The following is a 17,291-nucleotide window of genomic DNA, read 5'->3' as shown; positions in this document are numbered from 1 at the left end:
AAAAAGTCACAAGGCCAATGCTTCATTACTGACACACAGGGCAAGGCATTGCAGATGCACAATCCACTCCAGCAGATTGAACTAGACAAGCCATGGTCACGACCACCAAAAGGTATCTCTTTTGTGCCATTCTCACTTTTATTAATTGATTGATTTTGAGACAGGCTCTGTCACCCAGGCTGGAGTGCAGTAGCGCCATCATTCCTCACTGCAGCCTCAACCTCCTTTGTTCAAGTGATCTTCGCACATGAGCTACACAAGTAGCTGGGACTACAGGCACACGCACCACCACACCCAGCTAATTTTTCTTTTTCTTTTTCTTTTTTGTTATTGTTGTTGTTGTTTGAGATGGAGTCTGGCTCTGTCCCCCAGGCTGGAGTGCAGTGGTGCAATCTTGACTCATGGCAACCTCCACCTCCCGGGTTTGAGTGATTCTCCTGCCCCAGTATCCGAAGTAGCTGGGACTACTTCACCCAGCTAATTTTTGTAATTTTAGTACAGACGGGGTTTCACCATATTTGTTACGCTGGTCTCAAACTCCTGGCCTCAGGTGATCCACCCGCCTTGGCCTCCCAAAGTGCTGGGATTACAGGCATGAATCACCATCCCCGGCCTTTTTTGTTGTTGTTGTTGTTTTGGTAGATATAGGGTCTCGCCATATTGTCCTGGCTGGTCTCAAACAGCTAGGCTCAAGCAATCTTCCTGCCTCAGACTCTCAAAGTGTTGGGACTACAGGCATGAGCCACCGCACCTGGCCAGTTCCTACTTTAAAGCCTCATATTTCCACTGGATGTTTTATAATCACCTTAAATTAAATAAGTCTTTTAAAAATTATCTTTGATTATTTTTAAAGAAATTAATTTGTAAAGTCTAGGTAAGACGTGCGTTTGGCACACAATTTACAAAGTTCAACAAAGTATCTAATGAGAAGTATGCTTTCTTCCTATTCCTGACCCCAACAATCAATTCTTCTCACCAAAAGCAACCCTTGGTCACTGGTTGCTTCTAGTGAATGTTTATGGAAAATATTCTGAGATTGGCTATTCGTCAAGACTTCTAAAGCTTACAATTGACCTTGCTTCTCATCCTCTTGAGGAAGAAAATAAAAAGTTTAAAAATTTTGGCTGGGTGTGGTGGCTCACACCTGTAATCCTAGCACTTTGGGAGACCAAGGCGGTGTATCTCCTGAGGTCAAGAGTTTGAGACCAACCTGGCCAACGTGGTGAAATCCTGTTTCTACTAAAAATACAAAAATTATCCTGGCATGTTGGCGGGTGCTGGTAATCCCAGCTACTCGGTAGTCTGAGGCAGGAGAATCGCTTGAACAGAGAGGCAGAGGTCGCATTGAGCCAAGATTACACCACAGCACTCTAGCCTGGGCAACACAGCAAGACTCCATCTCAAAAAATTGAGAAGAAGAAGAAAAAATTAAGAAGAAGAAGAAGCAGAATGAAGCCTAAGGCCAACAAATTGAACAACTCAAAAAGTAGACAGATACAGAGAAACTTGTACATGTAGTCAGGGGAGAAAGATAAACCAACAGTTAACATCTCAATAGCAACCATGGAAACCAGAAGCTATTGTACTGATATATTCAACATTTAAAAGAATATAGCTGCTGGCAAAAATATCCTTCAGGAATTGAGAAGAAATAAGGCAACTTTTAGAGGGGAGAGTTCACCAACAGCAGACATTCACTAGAGGAAGTCTTACAGGATGTACTGAAGGAATTTCTAAAGGAGTGAGGACAAACTTTAGAAGCATTAACATGGGGCTGGGCATGGTGGCTCCCGCCTGTAATCCTAGCACTTTGGGAGGCTGAGGCGGGCAGATTTCCTGAGCTCAGGAGTTTGAGACCAGCCTCGACAACATGGCAAAACCCCGTCTCTACTAAACATACAAAAAAATTAGCTGGGTGTGGTGGTGCACGCCTGTAATCTCAGCTACTTGGGAGGTTGAGGCACAAGAAATGCTTGAACCCAGGAGGCAGAGGTTGCAGTGAGACGAGATCATACCATTGCACTGCCTGGGTGACAGAACAAGGCTCTGTCAAGAAAAAAAAAAATTAAGAAGAAGAAGAAAAAAAGCATTAACATGGGAGGGAGGGGAGTCTGAGTCCTGGAAACAGAGCTCCACGCTGGAACTGGTTCCCTTGCAGTCATTTTCTGTCCAACCAAACAGCTGATCAGACATGGGAGCCAGCCAGAGCTGCAGTAGAGATGAACGGGGACCGCTGTATGACATGTGCTTCTGCACTGGGAATTTCCGAAGACTGCACTGGAGGAGTCATTATGTTATACAGCCTCATGATGACAGTGAGGACAGCATGAATGGTCATGAAGATACAAATGGTGCAAAAGAAAGTTGCAGAGAACAAAATATACATTTTTTTGATTGCACATGTCACTGGGATAATGAAACATGCCATATCTCNACTTTCTAGTGAAGTAGAAAATGATTAAACTTCTGCCCAAATGGCAGCTCCGTTTAGTGCCTGGCCAGATGTCTTCCAATGTCCCTGTTCTCATTGTCCAGCAAAACACAAAACATATTGGTCAGGTAGCTCTCCCTTTTAAACCCACATGAATCTCAAGGAAAATATAATGTCTGCTCTTGATTAATTTACATTCATCTCCTCAAATTTTATGTCATTAGTATTATTATTATTTTGTTGAGGAAACCTCAGGAAACTTGCTTTTAAACTTTTCAGGAGCAGAAATTTAGGTTTTACACTGGGAAGTAGCTTTTAAACAATGCAAAACTCAGAAAATCATTTCTTTGAGTCAGTGTTGTAAAACCTCACACTCAGAATGACTCCAGTCTTTTACATGACATTCTTAATGTTCACTAACTACCAACCCACTCAAAAGTCACAAGGCCAATGCTTCATTACTGACACACAGGGCAAGGCATTGCAGATGCACAATCCACTCCAGCAGATTGAACTAGACAAGCCATGGTCACGACCACCAAAAGGTATCTCTTTTGTGCCATTCTCACTTTTATTAATTGATTGATTTTGAGACAGGCTCTGTCACCCAGGCTGGAGTGCAGTAGCGCCATCATTCCTCACTGCAGCCTCAACCTCCTTTGTTCAAGTGATCTTCGCACATGAGCTACACAAGTAGCTGGGACTACAGGCACACGCACCACCACACCCAGCTAATTTTCTTTTCTTTTCTTTTTTGTTATTGTTGTTGTTGTTTGAGATGGAGTCTGGCTCTGTCCCCAGGCTGGAGTGCAGTGGTGCAATCTTGACTCATGGCAACCTCCACCTCCCGGGTTTGAGTGATTCTCCTGCCCCAGTATCCGAAGTAGCTGGGACTACTTCACCCAGCTAATTTTGTAATTTTAGTACAGACGGGGTTTCACCATATTTGTTACGCTGGTCTCAAACTCCTGGCCTCAGGTGATCCACCCGCCTTGGCCTCCCAAAGTGCTGGGATTACAGGCATGAATCACCATCCCCGGCCTTTTTTGTTGTTGTTGTTGTTTTGGTAGATATAGGGTCTCGCCATATTGTCCTGGCTGGTCTCAAACAGCTAGGCTCAAGCAATCTTCCTGCCTCAGACTCTCAAAGTGTTGGGACTACAGGCATGAGCCACCGCACCTGGCCAGTTCCTACTTTAAAGCCTCATATTTCCACTGGATGTTTTATAATCACCTTAAATTAAATAAGTCTTTTAAAATTATCTTTGATTATTTTAAAGAAATTAATTTGTAAAGTCTAGGTAAGACGTGCGTTTGGCACACAATTTACAAAGTTCAACAAAGTATCTAATGAGAAGTATGCTTTCTTCCTATTCCTGACCCCAACAATCAATTCTTCTCACCAAAAGCAACCCTTGGTCACTGGTTGCTTCTAGTGAATGTTTATGGAAAATATTCTGAGATTGGCTATTCGTCAAGACTTCTAAAGCTTACAATTGACCTTGCTTCTCATCCTCTTGAGGAAGAAAATAAAAGTTTAAAATTTTGGCTGGGTGTGGTGGCTCACACCTGTAATCCTAGCACTTTGGGAGACCAAGGCGGTGTATCTCCTGAGGTCAAGAGTTTGAGACCAACCTGGCCAACGTGGTGAAATCCTGTTTCTACTAAAATACAAAATTATCCTGGCATGTTGGCGGGTGCTGGTAATCCCAGCTACTCGGTAGTCTGAGGCAGGAGAATCGCTTGAACAGAGAGGCAGAGGTCGCATTGAGCCAAGATTACACCACAGCACTCTAGCCTGGGCAACACAGCAAGACTCCATCTCAAAAAATTGAGAAGAAGAAGAAAAAATTAAGAAGAAGAAGAAGCAGAATGAAGCCTAAGGCCAACAAATTGAACAACTCAAAAGTAGACAGATACAGAGAAACTTGTACATGTAGTCAGGGGAGAAAGATAAACCAACAGTTAACATCTCAATAGCAACCATGGAAACCAGAAGCTATTGTACTGATATATTCAACATTTAAAAGAATATAGCTGCTGGCAAAATATCCTTCAGGAATTGAGAAGAAATAAGGCAACTTTTAGAGGGGAGAGTTCACCAACAGCAGACATTCACTAGAGGAAGTCTTACAGGATGTACTGAAGGAATTTCTAAAGGAGTGAGGACAAACTTTAGAAGCATTAACATGGGGCTGGGCATGGTGGCTCCCGCCTGTAATCCTAGCACTTTGGGAGGCTGAGGCGGGCAGATTTCCTGAGCTCAGGAGTTTGAGACCAGCCTCGACAACATGGCAAAACCCCGTCTCTACTAAACATACAAAAAAATTAGCTGGGTGTGGTGGTGCACGCCTGTAATCTCAGCTACTTGGGAGGTTGAGGCACAAGAAATGCTTGAACCCAGGAGGCAGAGGTTGCAGTGAGACGAGATCATACCATTGCACTGCCTGGGTGACAGAACAAGGCTCTGTCAAGAAAAAAAAAAATTAAGAAGAAGAAGAAAAAAAGCATTAACATGGGAGGGAGGGGAGTCTGAGTCCTGGAAACAGAGCTCCACGCTGGAACTGGTTCCCTTGCAGTCATTTTCTGTCCAACCAAACAGCTGATCAGACATGGGAGCCAGCCAGAGCTGCAGTAGAGATGAACGGGGACCGCTGTATGACATGTGCTTCTGCACTGGGAATTTCCGAAGACTGCACTGGAGGAGTCATTATGTTATACAGCCTCATGATGACAGTGAGGACAGCATGAATGGTCATGAAGATACAAATGGTGCAAAAGAAAGTTGCAGAGAACAAAATATACATTTTTTTGATTGCACATGTCACTGGGATAATGAAACATGCCATATCTCAAATGGGAAATGCCCAAGAAAGTGTTCAAGAATGTGTACGTGCGTTCATCAGCTTTATAACACCTGAGGTAACTGAAAGATGTCCCCAAGAGAAACGGAAATGACCAGTGGAGAGGATCTTCTCTTTGCCATGTCTGCCGTAGGCTTCAACAGTTATGTGGAACCTCTGAAATTATCTCTTCAGAAACTCAGAGAGGCTATGAAAAGAGAGAAGGGAATTGGTGGAGAAGTCAGAGCTACAGATGGGCTAAGTGAGGAGCTTACAGAATAGGCATTTGCTAGCCAGTCACCAGCCGGCTTCATACCTGCCGCTGGGCAACAACAAATGTTATGATTTATGTATCACCATAGCAAGAGATTTCTGGTGTTCGACAAATTCTGTTTCCAGGCTCTGAAGAAATGATGGGGTGAGGAATTTAGGGAAGTGAGAGTGTGTGAATCTGGAATAGAAATACCAGAAGACAATGACTGGTGAAAAGGTATCCCTTTGTATATTAAGTAGCTGTAATGTAACTTCCTGATGCTTGACTAGTTGAGGTGTTAATTCTGACTAGAGAATCTTTTCCATAAATGATATTTATTTATTTACTTATTTATTGAAACATGGTCTCACTCTGTCACCAGGCTTCAGTGCAATGGTGTGACCTTGGCTCATTGCAGTCTTGAGGTGCATCCTCCCACCTCAGCCTCCTGAGTAGCTGGAACCACAGGCACTCAGCACCATTCCCATCTAATTTTTGGTTTTTTTTTTTTGTAGAGATGGGGTTTTGCTATGTTGCCCAGGCAGGTCTCAAACTCCTGGGATCAAGTGATCTTGCTTCGGCCTCCCAAAGTGCTAGGATTACAGGCGTGAGTCAATGCATCTGGCAATGATTTTTTTTTTTTTTACTTTGGATTTTAAATGTATAAAATATTTTTATTTCCTAGGAGAGTTTATTCTTCTGTAAGACTCCTGCATGCATTGTGTATTACAATTTATTACGTCAGAAATTTATAGACAGTCTCTTACTTTCATATTGAGTCATGCCACTTTTGTAATTCAGGAAGCAGCTGGGTTAATTCATAAAGTCTGCCCTTTTAATAAAATATAAAGGTAGGGTTCATTTTGAATGCAAGTTGTTTGTATTACGAATTTGTATTTGTCCTGGTTATATATCTTGCATGATAGTTTAGTTAGAGTTTTAGCACATACTGTATTTATTAAAATGATTTCCTTTGTAAAGCATTCATAGCTTGAGCAGCACCATTTTCAACAGTGTAACTGAGTAAGTGTGAATGCAGAAGTAAATATTGTCTGCCCTATTAAACTTGGTGCCGATTAACGGTGTTTACAATGTTCATTGTGCTTGTTAATGTAGTTTTAGTTATTGGAGCTTTTGTTAACACTAGACTTGTTTTGAGTTACATTATTAAGAGTGTTGGAATTCATTTAAGTTTAATGTAGCTCTAGTGCTTGTAAAATGGTGCCCTTTCAGTAAGTATATACTTTTCTTTCAAACCATATCTTCAAGTACTATTACCCTTCAGAAGAATTTTAGGCTGGATGCGGTGGCTCACGCCTGTAATTCCCAGTACTTTGAGAGGCCAAGGCAGGTGGATCACTTGAGGTCAGGAGTTTGAGACCAGCCTGGCCAACATGGTGAAACCCTGTCCCTAGTAAAAATACAAAAAATTAGCCAGGCATGGTGGCGGGTGCCTGTAGTNTTATTACGTCAGAAATTTATAGACAGTCTCTTACTTTCATATTGAGTCATGCCACTTTTGTAATTCAGGAAGCAGCTGGGTTAATTCATAAAGTCTGCCCTTTTAATAAAATATAAAGGTAGGGTTCATTTTGAATGCAAGTTGTTTGTATTACGAATTTGTATTTGTCCTGGTTATATATCTTGCATGATAGTTTAGTTAGAGTTTTAGCACATACTGTATTTATTAAAATGATTTCCTTTGTAAAGCATTCATAGCTTGAGCAGCACCATTTTTCAACAGTGTAACTGAGTAAGTGTGAATGCAGAAGTAAATATTGTCTGCCCTATTAAACTTGGTGCCGATTAACGGTGTTTACAATGTTCATTGTGCTTGTTAATGTAGTTTTAGTTATTGGAGCTTTTGTTAACACTAGACTTGTTTTTGAGTTACATTATTAAGAGTGTTGGAATTCATTTAAGTTTAATGTAGCTCTAGTGCTTGTAAAATGGTGCCCTTTCAGTAAGTATATACTTTTTCTTTCAAACCATATCTTCAAGTACTATTACCCTTCAGAAGAATTTTAGGCTGGATGCGGTGGCTCACGCCTGTAATTCCCAGTACTTTGAGAGGCCAAGGCAGGTGGATCACTTGAGGTCAGGAGTTTGAGACCAGCCTGGCCAACATGGTGAAACCCTGTCCCTAGTAAAAATACAAAAAATTAGCCAGGTGTGATGGTGCGCACCTGTAATCCCAGTTACTTGGGAGGCTGAGGCAGGAGAATCGCTTGAACCTGGGAGGCAGAGGTTGCAGTGAGCCGAGATCACACCACTGCACTCCAGTCTGGGCAACAGAGCAAGACTCCATCTCAAAAAAAAAAAAAAAAAAAAAAAAAAAGAAGGAAGAAGAAGAAGAAAAAGAATTTTATAGGCTGATGGTAAGTGTTCTCATTTTACCTTTTAATTGAAATGTGAAGGTTCCTAGTATAACGTCAGGCATCATTTTGTGTACAGACCTTTTGCATGGGTGAGGGAATGGCTGGAACAGTGGCTATGAACAGTGTGAATAGAAGCCGTCAACCACTAGTGTGCTCTTGATCTTTACAGTAAACTGAGCTTAAATAATATAACATCGTATAATTTTTTAGTATTTACTTTGGTCGTTTCTTTTTTAAAGTGAGAATTTGTATTTTCTCAATTATTCTTTTGGTGTTAATTAGTCTGAACTTTTTTTTAAATAGTTAATATCAAAAATTGCTGTTATGCAGTCTGCCTAAAAGGAAGTTTGAGTGAATGACATTTCTGAAGGATACTCCAGTTTGTAAGTTAGGAACAATTTCCAGATTCAGGCTGAACAGAGGCATTTACTCTGCCAGAAGGACCCTCTGGGGCATATTTGGGTTAATCGGAGTTTAATAACTTCCTCACTTTCTAACCCTATTTAAAAAATAATCAGGCCAGGCCTGGTGGCTCATGCCTGTAATCCCAGCACTTTGGGAGGCCGAGGCAGGCAGATCACCTAAAGTCGGGAGTTCAAGACCAGCCTGACCAACATGGAGAAACCCTGTCTCTACTAAAAATACAAAAAAATTAGCTGGGTGTGGTGGCACATGCCTGTATTCCCAGCTACTCAGGAGGCTGAGGCAGAAGAATCACTTAAACCAGGGAGGCGGAGGTTGCAGCGAGCCAAGATCCCGCCACTGTACCCCAGCCTGGGCAACAAGAGCAAAACTCCATCCCAGAAAAACAAAAAAAGAAACAATCTTCATTATAGAAAGTTCAAATTGAAAAAAAGGAGGGAAGAAGTTAAGTAAAATCAACTATCATCCTCTGTGTTGAAATAATCAATGTAAATATTTTAATAAACATCATTTATCCTTTTTTGCTAAATATGTATATTTTTATTAAAATGTGCTCATATTATGCAAGTTCTGTAGCCTGCTTTTTTCACTTAACAATATATTGTGAACATCTTTTATTTATTTATTTATTTTGAGACAGAGTCTCACTCTGTCGCCCAGGCTGGAGTGCAGTGGCAGGATCACGGCTCACTGCAACCTCCACCTCCCAGGTTCAAGTGATTCTCCTGCCTCAGCCTCCTGAGTAGCTGGGATTACAGGCATGTGCCACCATGCCCAGCTAATTTTTGTGTTTTTACTAGAGATGGGGTCTCACCATGTTGGCTACCCGGCCCTCGAACTCCTGACCTCATGTGATCCACCCACCTCAGCCTCTCAGTGTGCTGGGATTACAGGCTTGAGCCACCATGTCTGGGCTGTGAACATCTTTTCTAGGTCAAAAAGAAAAAGAAAGAAATGTTTGTATGATTTTATTATCATATAGAATGTATTAAAGAAGAATCTCAGTGTTAATTACTTTCTAATTGAGTTTAGACAAAATAAGTTCTCAGGCTAAGATGGAAAATCTTTCCATGATATCAAGTGAACTAATGAGAAAGGAACAGTAGCAGAATTTCACACTACAGCTTAGCCCCAATTTACTCAATAAGAAACCTGATTTAAATGCATACACTAAATTGTTAGAAAGAAACCCTCGACTCCTCATTACTGCTAAAAGAAAAAATTCTTAACACTGCCAATGTGCCAATGGGTCAAGTAAAAACTGGAGATTCTGTTAATTTGGGAGTAAATAAAGGCAAACATTTCCATGACTTTTGGGGGAGAAAAATATCCTTCACCTTTTCCAAGAAGAGCATTACTTTCTAGAGAACAGGGTCTATCAGTAAGCATGCCCCAAAAAAAGAAAAGAAAAAAAAAAAAAAAAAAAAAAACAACCACATCTCTTAATAATCTGAACACTTGAAAGTCTGAAAATAGTTTAATCTTCCAACGAGTCAGAAAGCTCAGAACTGGCTGAGTCCCTGGAAACCAATTCCAAAGAAGGACTGGACGCAGCTCCTGCAGACACACATGGTTGACAGGCAGCAGGTGGTGGCAGGCTGACATAGTACCGTATGGACTTCTGCTTTATGGGGGCAGTTTATGAAAATAGACCGGGCTGGTTCTGTCTTCCGCTCAGAAGTGAGCACGGTACAAAACTGAGAAAAGCTGGGCAAAGGACTTGGGATTCGGGTACCGGGAGTATGGCTCTCCAAAATGCCACTGCAGTCTGCAATGGGCGTTTTCTACTCAGCCCTGAGTGTGAAGGGGTCTACGTGCCTGGACGGAAGTAGTTATGGATGAAGGGATTAGAGCTCATGACTCTTGCTAAACTTGGGCTCTAAAAGAAGCTATTGTTTGGTATGCTCCATTTTGGGGAATGGAAGCAGAGGGAAAAAGTCCAGCCAAGCTCTATTTATCATGCAGAAGAAAATTAATAATTACAAACCAGAGGCAATGCCTGGAGTGTTCATGTGATTCCTTAAATCCTGCAATTTCTAGTGTTTGTTACTATTTTTATAACTTCATTTCTTGCGATTACTATTGCTGCATAGAAACCACTCCAAACATAGGGGCGTGAAGCAACCACTGTGTTCTGCTGATGAGGAATCTGGACAAGACAAGTTGGCAATGGCTTGTCTCTGCTCTACGTGGCTGGCGCCTCAGTTGGGAAGACTTCAAGATGGGACATAAGTTGGGGTGGGAGCCTAGAACCATCTGAAGGCGCCTTCACTCCTGGGCTGAAGCCAGCTGGGGAACCCACACATGGCTCTTTGGTGTGGTTTGCCTGTGTCATTTGCACAGCATAGTGGTGTCAGGGTAGGTGGACTTTTTACCTAGTGGCTCAGGACACAAGGTAGAACCTGCATCACCTTTTCTAGTCTTGCCTTAGAAGTCTGTGCTATCCCTTCTACTATATTATATTGGCAACACGCATATCACAAGCAGGGGCACAGAGTCCACCCCTGGATGAAAGGAATGCCCAGGCCACACTGTGGAGGAGCGTGCAGGATGGCATGGGGCCATCCTTAGAAAATGCAGTCCAATCCATTCAGCTGTTTTTCCATATAGATGAATGTGACTAGGAGTAAAACATTTAAACGAAATTATGTCTGCGTGGGAAAATGTGCCTTTTGGGAAAACAAGGGCAGTAGCCCTGGGACCTCCTCAGACAATGAGACCTCCTGCAGAGGCTGAGCAGGAGAGCACAGCGGGTTGGCCTGGGCCTAAGAAGTGAGTCTGGGCTGGGCGCAGTGGCTCATAGCTGTAATCCCAGCACTTTGGGAGTCCGAGGTGGGCAGATCACCTCAGGTTAGGAGTTCGAGACCAGCCTGGCCAACATGGCGAAACCCCATCTTTACTAAAAATACAAAAATTAGCTGGGCGTGGTGGTGCCTGCCTGTAATCCCAGCTACTAGGGAGGCTGAGGCAAGAGAATCACTTGAACCCAGGAGGTAGAGGTTGCAGTGAGCCGAGATCGCGCCACTGCACTCCAGCCTGGGCGACAGAGTGAGACTCCATCTCACACACACACACACACACACACACACACACACAAAAGTGAGTCTGAAAGTGAGCCCTAGGAAAGCCTGTGACAGTCAGACACTGAGTGCACCATCTTACTGCTACATGCACTGGGACCCGGTGGAAGGTTTCTCATAATCTTCCAAAATTACTTCCTTGTGCTCATCCATGTGATCTGAAGACACCTGCACTATCTCCCTAATAGCCTTGATATCCTAAGTGATGGATATCAGGCTTTCTTGGCAAAGCTAAAACACATCTCATCTCATTTCGGCTTGGCAAAGCCACCATACAACTTAGGGGACTGGTTTGGCGGAAGGCCTACTGATGTGATCATGAGGGCTTTAAAATTAAAATTCAAGGAAGTAGAGAAAATAAAAATATAAAATACAAAACCAGGAAGTGGAATGGAAATAATACCTAATCCTATGACTTCACATAGATTTCTGCTAGTACTGAGAGGCTGGGATGACAAATTATATTTACTTTTTTAGTACAGGATAATAAAACTCGGCACCACCTAGCGTCTTTCTCCCTCCCTCCTGTCCTGCTTCCTATAAACACTCTCTTTTTCCAGAATCTTTCTTTCAAGGATTTCAGCAGGATTCAGGGAAAAGGATACTTAGACTCTGGTTTTCTCTTGTTAGGAAATCACACCCCTCTCTCACATCCTCCTAATACATTCTTCAGATTCCTCTGAGAGAAGAATTTGAAGCGCCTCCCAGATTTTGGAAACTGAATGCAGTAACCAGAATAAGATTTGTAATCGGTCCAGGAAGTTTGGGCCCCGTAACTGACCATGCCTGTGTTAACCAGAGTAACAGGGAGAGGCTCCCTAATGCAACAGGATATTTATTCTGGTATAGGGCATTGCAATGGGGATACGTGTGCCATAATAAACCATGTGGGTGTTCAGAGAGATAAAGGAAGACACAAGTTTTTAAAGGAAAAATGAAGACAATTACATAAATGTTTGGAGATCATTATCCTTGGCTATAGGCACCAATAAAAAGGGTGGCACAAGGCCAACTTTGGAAAGGCAGTTGCTGGGCAGATGTCATTGTGTAAGTATTTTTGTGTGTGTGTAAGGTGTGATGGCCTTTGTGCAAGGTGGTGATTTTTTCAGTCCTTTGGAAAAGATTTTGTTATCAAGCATTTACACATGGGAGCTCTCTCTTTATAGCCTTCCCCAGCTCTATTTGTCAAGGTTTAAAAATTTTTCTTCAACAGAAGTGACTCTATTTTGATTCTGACAACTTTCCTACTTTTGAAAACTCAGCCTGCCCTAGCTACAGAAAGGGAGCACAGGCCTTCCATTAGACAAGGCTTAAAACCAAGGTCAGACATCTCAGGAACCAACAGAGGGGGTTAGAATAAAAGGGGCATTAGAGAGTGTAGACAAACCGCTCTGCAGTACCTAACACTGCGGGATGGGGCATGTGCGACCAACATTGCTGTGCATCCCATCCCCTCCTCTCAAGCTTCAGGCAAGACCTCAACATGCCTAAGAAATGTCTGGCCACTGCAGAAGGGAAACCATCTTAATCACGGGAGAATATGAAGGAGAGGGAGAATACAAAGCTGTGACAATAGCTTTCCAAGATAATATGCGCTTAACCTAAAAGAAAGATCATCCACCAGCCTCATCTGGTGGATGAATGTATCATCACCCCTTCGGGACATGCCTGGTCTCCAGGTCCCCTTCCCCCAAGCAGAGCCCAGGACCCCTGGGGGTTGTTCAGAAGCATGGGAGGCATCTTACTGTGCATCTGTCCTAAGGTTTTGGTGATGTCCTGAATAGACAGTCTCAGTCGCTGCAGGGCTTGGAGCAGGGCCTCCTGGTTGGGCTGTAAGATAGCATTCACGGCCTGAACAAGAGCCTGGGAATGAGATTCATGTATACAACTTATTAGCACTTCCTTAAAGTCCATGCAGGCAGAGTAAGCCTCATACTGTGGGAACCCAGGAGAGGACTGGACAGTTTGTCAGAACTTCCTGGGAACATCCTAAGCTAGATCCACTGTGGTGTCAGCCTGACAGCCAGAAGCTCCCTGGGGACCTCCCAGACAGACCCCTAGGTAAGTGTTTCGGGAATTTCAGCTGACTGTTACTTCTTGCACCTCCCAAGGGCCTGAGTACTATTATTTTACTCTTTTCGTCTCTCAGATTTGTCACATATTATGATCAGTTCTACTTCTGCATTTCCAACTGGGGCATCCTTGCTCTGAAAAAGTCTCATATAAAGTCAGATTTAAATGGTTTGGCTCTGTGTCCCCACCCAAATCTCATCTTGGATTGTAATCCCCACATGCTGATGGAGGGACCTGGTGGGAGGTAATTGAATTATGGGCATGGGTTCTCCCATACTGTTTTCATGATACGAGGAAGAGCTTTCACAAAATCTGATGGTAAAAAATTGTTTGGCAGCTCCCCCCTTTGCTCTCTCTCCTGCTGCCTTGTGAAGAGGTTCTTGCTTCCCCTTCACTTTCCTCCATGGTTGTAAGTTTCCTGAGGCCTCCCCATCCATGCAGAACTACGAGTCAATTAAACCTCTTTCCTTTATAAGTTACCCAGTCTCAGGTAGTATGTTTATAGCAGCGTGAAAATGGACTAATACACAGACAGATTCTACAGAGCCCCCAGCTCTGGAACCCCCTCTGCTGGGAAGACTTCCTTGTCTTCCTTGAGCCTCTACTTCATCTGAACTATACTTAGAAGGCCGATATTTCATTCTATATCTTCCAATGCACCAAACACATGGATGAGAACTAAAGTAACCATGGAGTTTAACTATTGAGAGAGAAAGAAAGTGCTATAATATATCAGCAATGGGTCACCCCATTGAGGACACAGTAGGTGCTCAACATATGCTTATCAAGGGAGGTAGTGTTGGCTGGGCATGGTGGCTCACACCTGTATTCCCAGCACTTTGGGAGATCGAGGCAAGTGGATCACGAGGTCAGGAGTTTGAGGCCAGCCTGACCAACATGGTGAAACCCTATCTCTACTAAAAATACAAACATTAGCCAGGCATGGTGGCATGCACTACTTAGGAGGCTGAGGGAGGAGATTCGCTTGAACTTGGGAGGCAGAGGTTGCAGTGAGCTGAGACCACGCCATTGCACTCTGGCCTGAGGACAGAGCAAGACTCCATCTCAAAAAACAAACAAACAAACAAACAAAAAAAGCAGTTGGGGGAGGTAGCCAGGGAAGGCAAAAATCTTAACTGAAATATTTTTAGGCAAGACATTAACGCTGTAGCTGATCACAGGCTGCATCACTGTCTTTTGTCTTCTATCCAGCCTTCCTGGTACCTGTCTGACTCCTGAAGAATTTCCAGTTTGAGGCCCGGTGCAGTGGCTCACACCTGTAATCCACGTTAATCCATCTTCAACCACTGTATCCATCATGAGCTTCTGTCAGGGCTGGGAAAATGTCTGTCTTGTTAGATCCAGTTTCCCATTGCCCAAAACAATGCCTGTTTGTTGAATGGAGAAAAGGTCCATTCCAAGTTTTATAGGAATTGAGAAAAGGGAGCAAATACGGTGGCCTAGAGCTTAGATCTCTTCTCTCAGACTTGAACTAAGCAGGACAAGGTCTATGTTCATTTGTATTGAGAAATCCACTGCAGGAAAGGCAGAGTGGGAAGCTCAAGCTCATTTAAAAGGAAAAGTTGCTATCAAGTGAGAAGATACCTTTATCCCAGGCACTGCTGCTTTCTCCACCAAAGCAGTCACCAGTATAAAGCCATGCAGGCTCTCTCCCCCAGGAAATGAGATGATGGTCTCCAGGTTCCTTGGGAAGGAGAGGATCACATGGTTAGGGATGTGGAGACTGTACTGTGAGTACTCACTGCCCAGAGATCCCTGCCAAGTTAGGTAACTGCAGGGTGGAATCACTGCACAACATTTTCCTCTCCATAAGACAGTCCTGAAGATGGGCATATACCTTCAGCAATGTTCAGGGAGGAAAGAGAACAGATAAGTTCAATCTCATGTTCACCTGACAGGCAGCCTCCCAATGTCTAGCATGGCTCTGATGGTCCTGGACCATCTCCGCAGTGGAATAACTGGCTGAATGAGAAGTTCCTAGTAAGAGATGTAGCTGATTCTCCACAGGGCCAGTTCTATGGTCCATCAACATCATTCCTAACAAAAGCCAGAGTCTTGGAGCTAGACAGACCCAGGCAATAGCTAAGTCCATGTTCTTTTTTCTACAGGTATGAAACCATGGCCCACAGAAGCAAAGCAGCTTGCCCAAGGTCATATAGCCAGCTAATCAAAGGACCAGGCTGGGAAGAGTTTCACAACTCAGGCCAGTGCTGCCTCTAATCCGTTTATAAGTGTATTAGTTCATTCTCCCACTGCTATAAAGAACTACCTGAGACTGGGTAATTTATAAAGAAACGAGGTGTAATTGACTCAGAGATCCTTAGGCTTACCAGCAAGTATGGCTGCGAGGCCTCACGAAATTTTTCAATCATGGTGGAAGGGGAAGCAAGCATCTCACATGGTGGCAGGAGGTGGGGGGAAGTGCCACACTTTTAAACCATCAGATCTTGTGAGAACTGGCCGGGCGCAGTGGCTCAATCCTATAATTCCAGCACTTTGGGAGACCAAGGTAGGCGGATTACCTGAGGTCAGGAGTTCGAGATCAGCCTGGCCAACATGGTGAAACCCTGTCTCTACTAAAAATACAAAAATTAGCCGGGCACGGTGGGACATGCCTGTAATCCAAGCTACGCAGGAGGCTGAGGCAAGAGAATCGCTTGAACCTGGGAGGCAGAGGTTGCCGTGAGCCAAGATCATGCCACTGCACTCCAGCTGGGGTGACAGAGTGAGACTCTGTTGCAATGATAATAATAATAATAATGATATCTTGTGAGAACTCACTCACTATCATGAGAATAGCACTGGGGAAATCCACCCCCATGATCCTGTCACCTCCCACTGGGTCCCTCTCCTGACATGTGGGGATGACAATTTGACATGAGATATGGGTGGGAATACAGAGCCAAACTCTATCTATCTATCTATCTATCTATCTATCTATCTATCTATCTATCTATCTCAATGCTGTGCAATCAAATGGAATCTGGAAGGCTGTTACAGAGGAATCATTTCTAAATGACCTGCTGTCATTTAAATGGAGTAAAACATCTACAAAACCTAAAACTTTAACTCTATGGATCATATTTGCCCTTCACATTTTAAGTATGAGACAAAGATGAAAAACAAAACCAATGTCAAACCAAACCAAACCAAGTCAAAGTCAAGACTTACATTGTTCCAGCAGCAACATTAGCTTGGGAAATGATGTCTTCACCTTCTGTGCCCCCATCTGCCCAGTTTTTCTACTAGACACTCTTATTTGATGGGTTTGGCAATAGAAGCTGAGGTTTGGTGATGGGAGAAGCAACACTAGATCAGAGGCTATTTTTGTTTTCCAGGAAAAGCAGAGCCTAAAGATGTGTGGATCAGACCTGCCCCGTGAGCTCCAGTCTATGTAATAACAAGGTCTTTTGAAGGGATTTTTCTATAGCCAATCTGCAATCTGGCCTCCCATAGAAGATATAGTGAGATGAGAAATATTTTTTTCAAACCATTAAACTTCAACTGGGTGCAGTGGCTCACGCCTGCAATCCCAGCACTTTGGGAGGCAAGGTGAGTGGATCACCTGAGGTCAGGAGTTCAAGACCAGCCTGGCCAACATAGTGAAACCCTGTCTCTACTAAAAATACAAAAATTAGCCAGGTGTGGTGGGGGGTGCCTGTAATCTCAGGTACTCAGGAGGCTGAGGCAGGAGAATGCCTTGAACCCAGAGGCAGAGGTTGCAGTGAGCCGAGATCATGCCACTGCACTCCAACCTGGGCAACAGAATAAGACTAAGTCTCAAAAAAAA

General features: G+C 43.4%; 1 protein-coding gene and 1 pseudogene across 3 annotated transcripts in view; one reads left to right on the top strand and one right to left on the bottom strand.

Moving 5' to 3' along the window:
• IDO2 (indoleamine 2,3-dioxygenase 2) overlaps positions 1-17,291 on the bottom strand; it is a 76,729-nt gene that overhangs the window by 16,520 nt on the left and 42,918 nt on the right. For all 3 annotated transcript variants that reach the window (XM_017885332.1, XM_017885333.1, XM_017885334.1), the window contains 2 exons: positions 15,086-15,185; positions 13,153-13,270 (listed from right to left, as the gene is read on the bottom strand). In XM_017885332.1, the coding sequence (XP_017740821.1) occupies positions 13,153-13,270; positions 15,086-15,185 (218 nt within the window). The remainder of the gene's footprint in view (positions 1-13,152; positions 13,271-15,085; positions 15,186-17,291) is intronic.
• LOC108537662 (nuclear transcription factor Y subunit beta-like) lies at positions 4,879-5,695 on the top strand (annotated as a pseudogene).

Source organism: Rhinopithecus bieti, unplaced genomic scaffold (genome assembly GCF_001698545.2).
Source record: "Rhinopithecus bieti isolate Rb0 unplaced genomic scaffold, ASM169854v2 scaffold_13689, whole genome shotgun sequence".
Classification (NCBI taxonomy): domain Eukaryota; kingdom Metazoa; phylum Chordata; class Mammalia; order Primates; family Cercopithecidae; genus Rhinopithecus; species Rhinopithecus bieti.
This window is presented reverse-complemented; position numbering and strand designations above follow the sequence as displayed.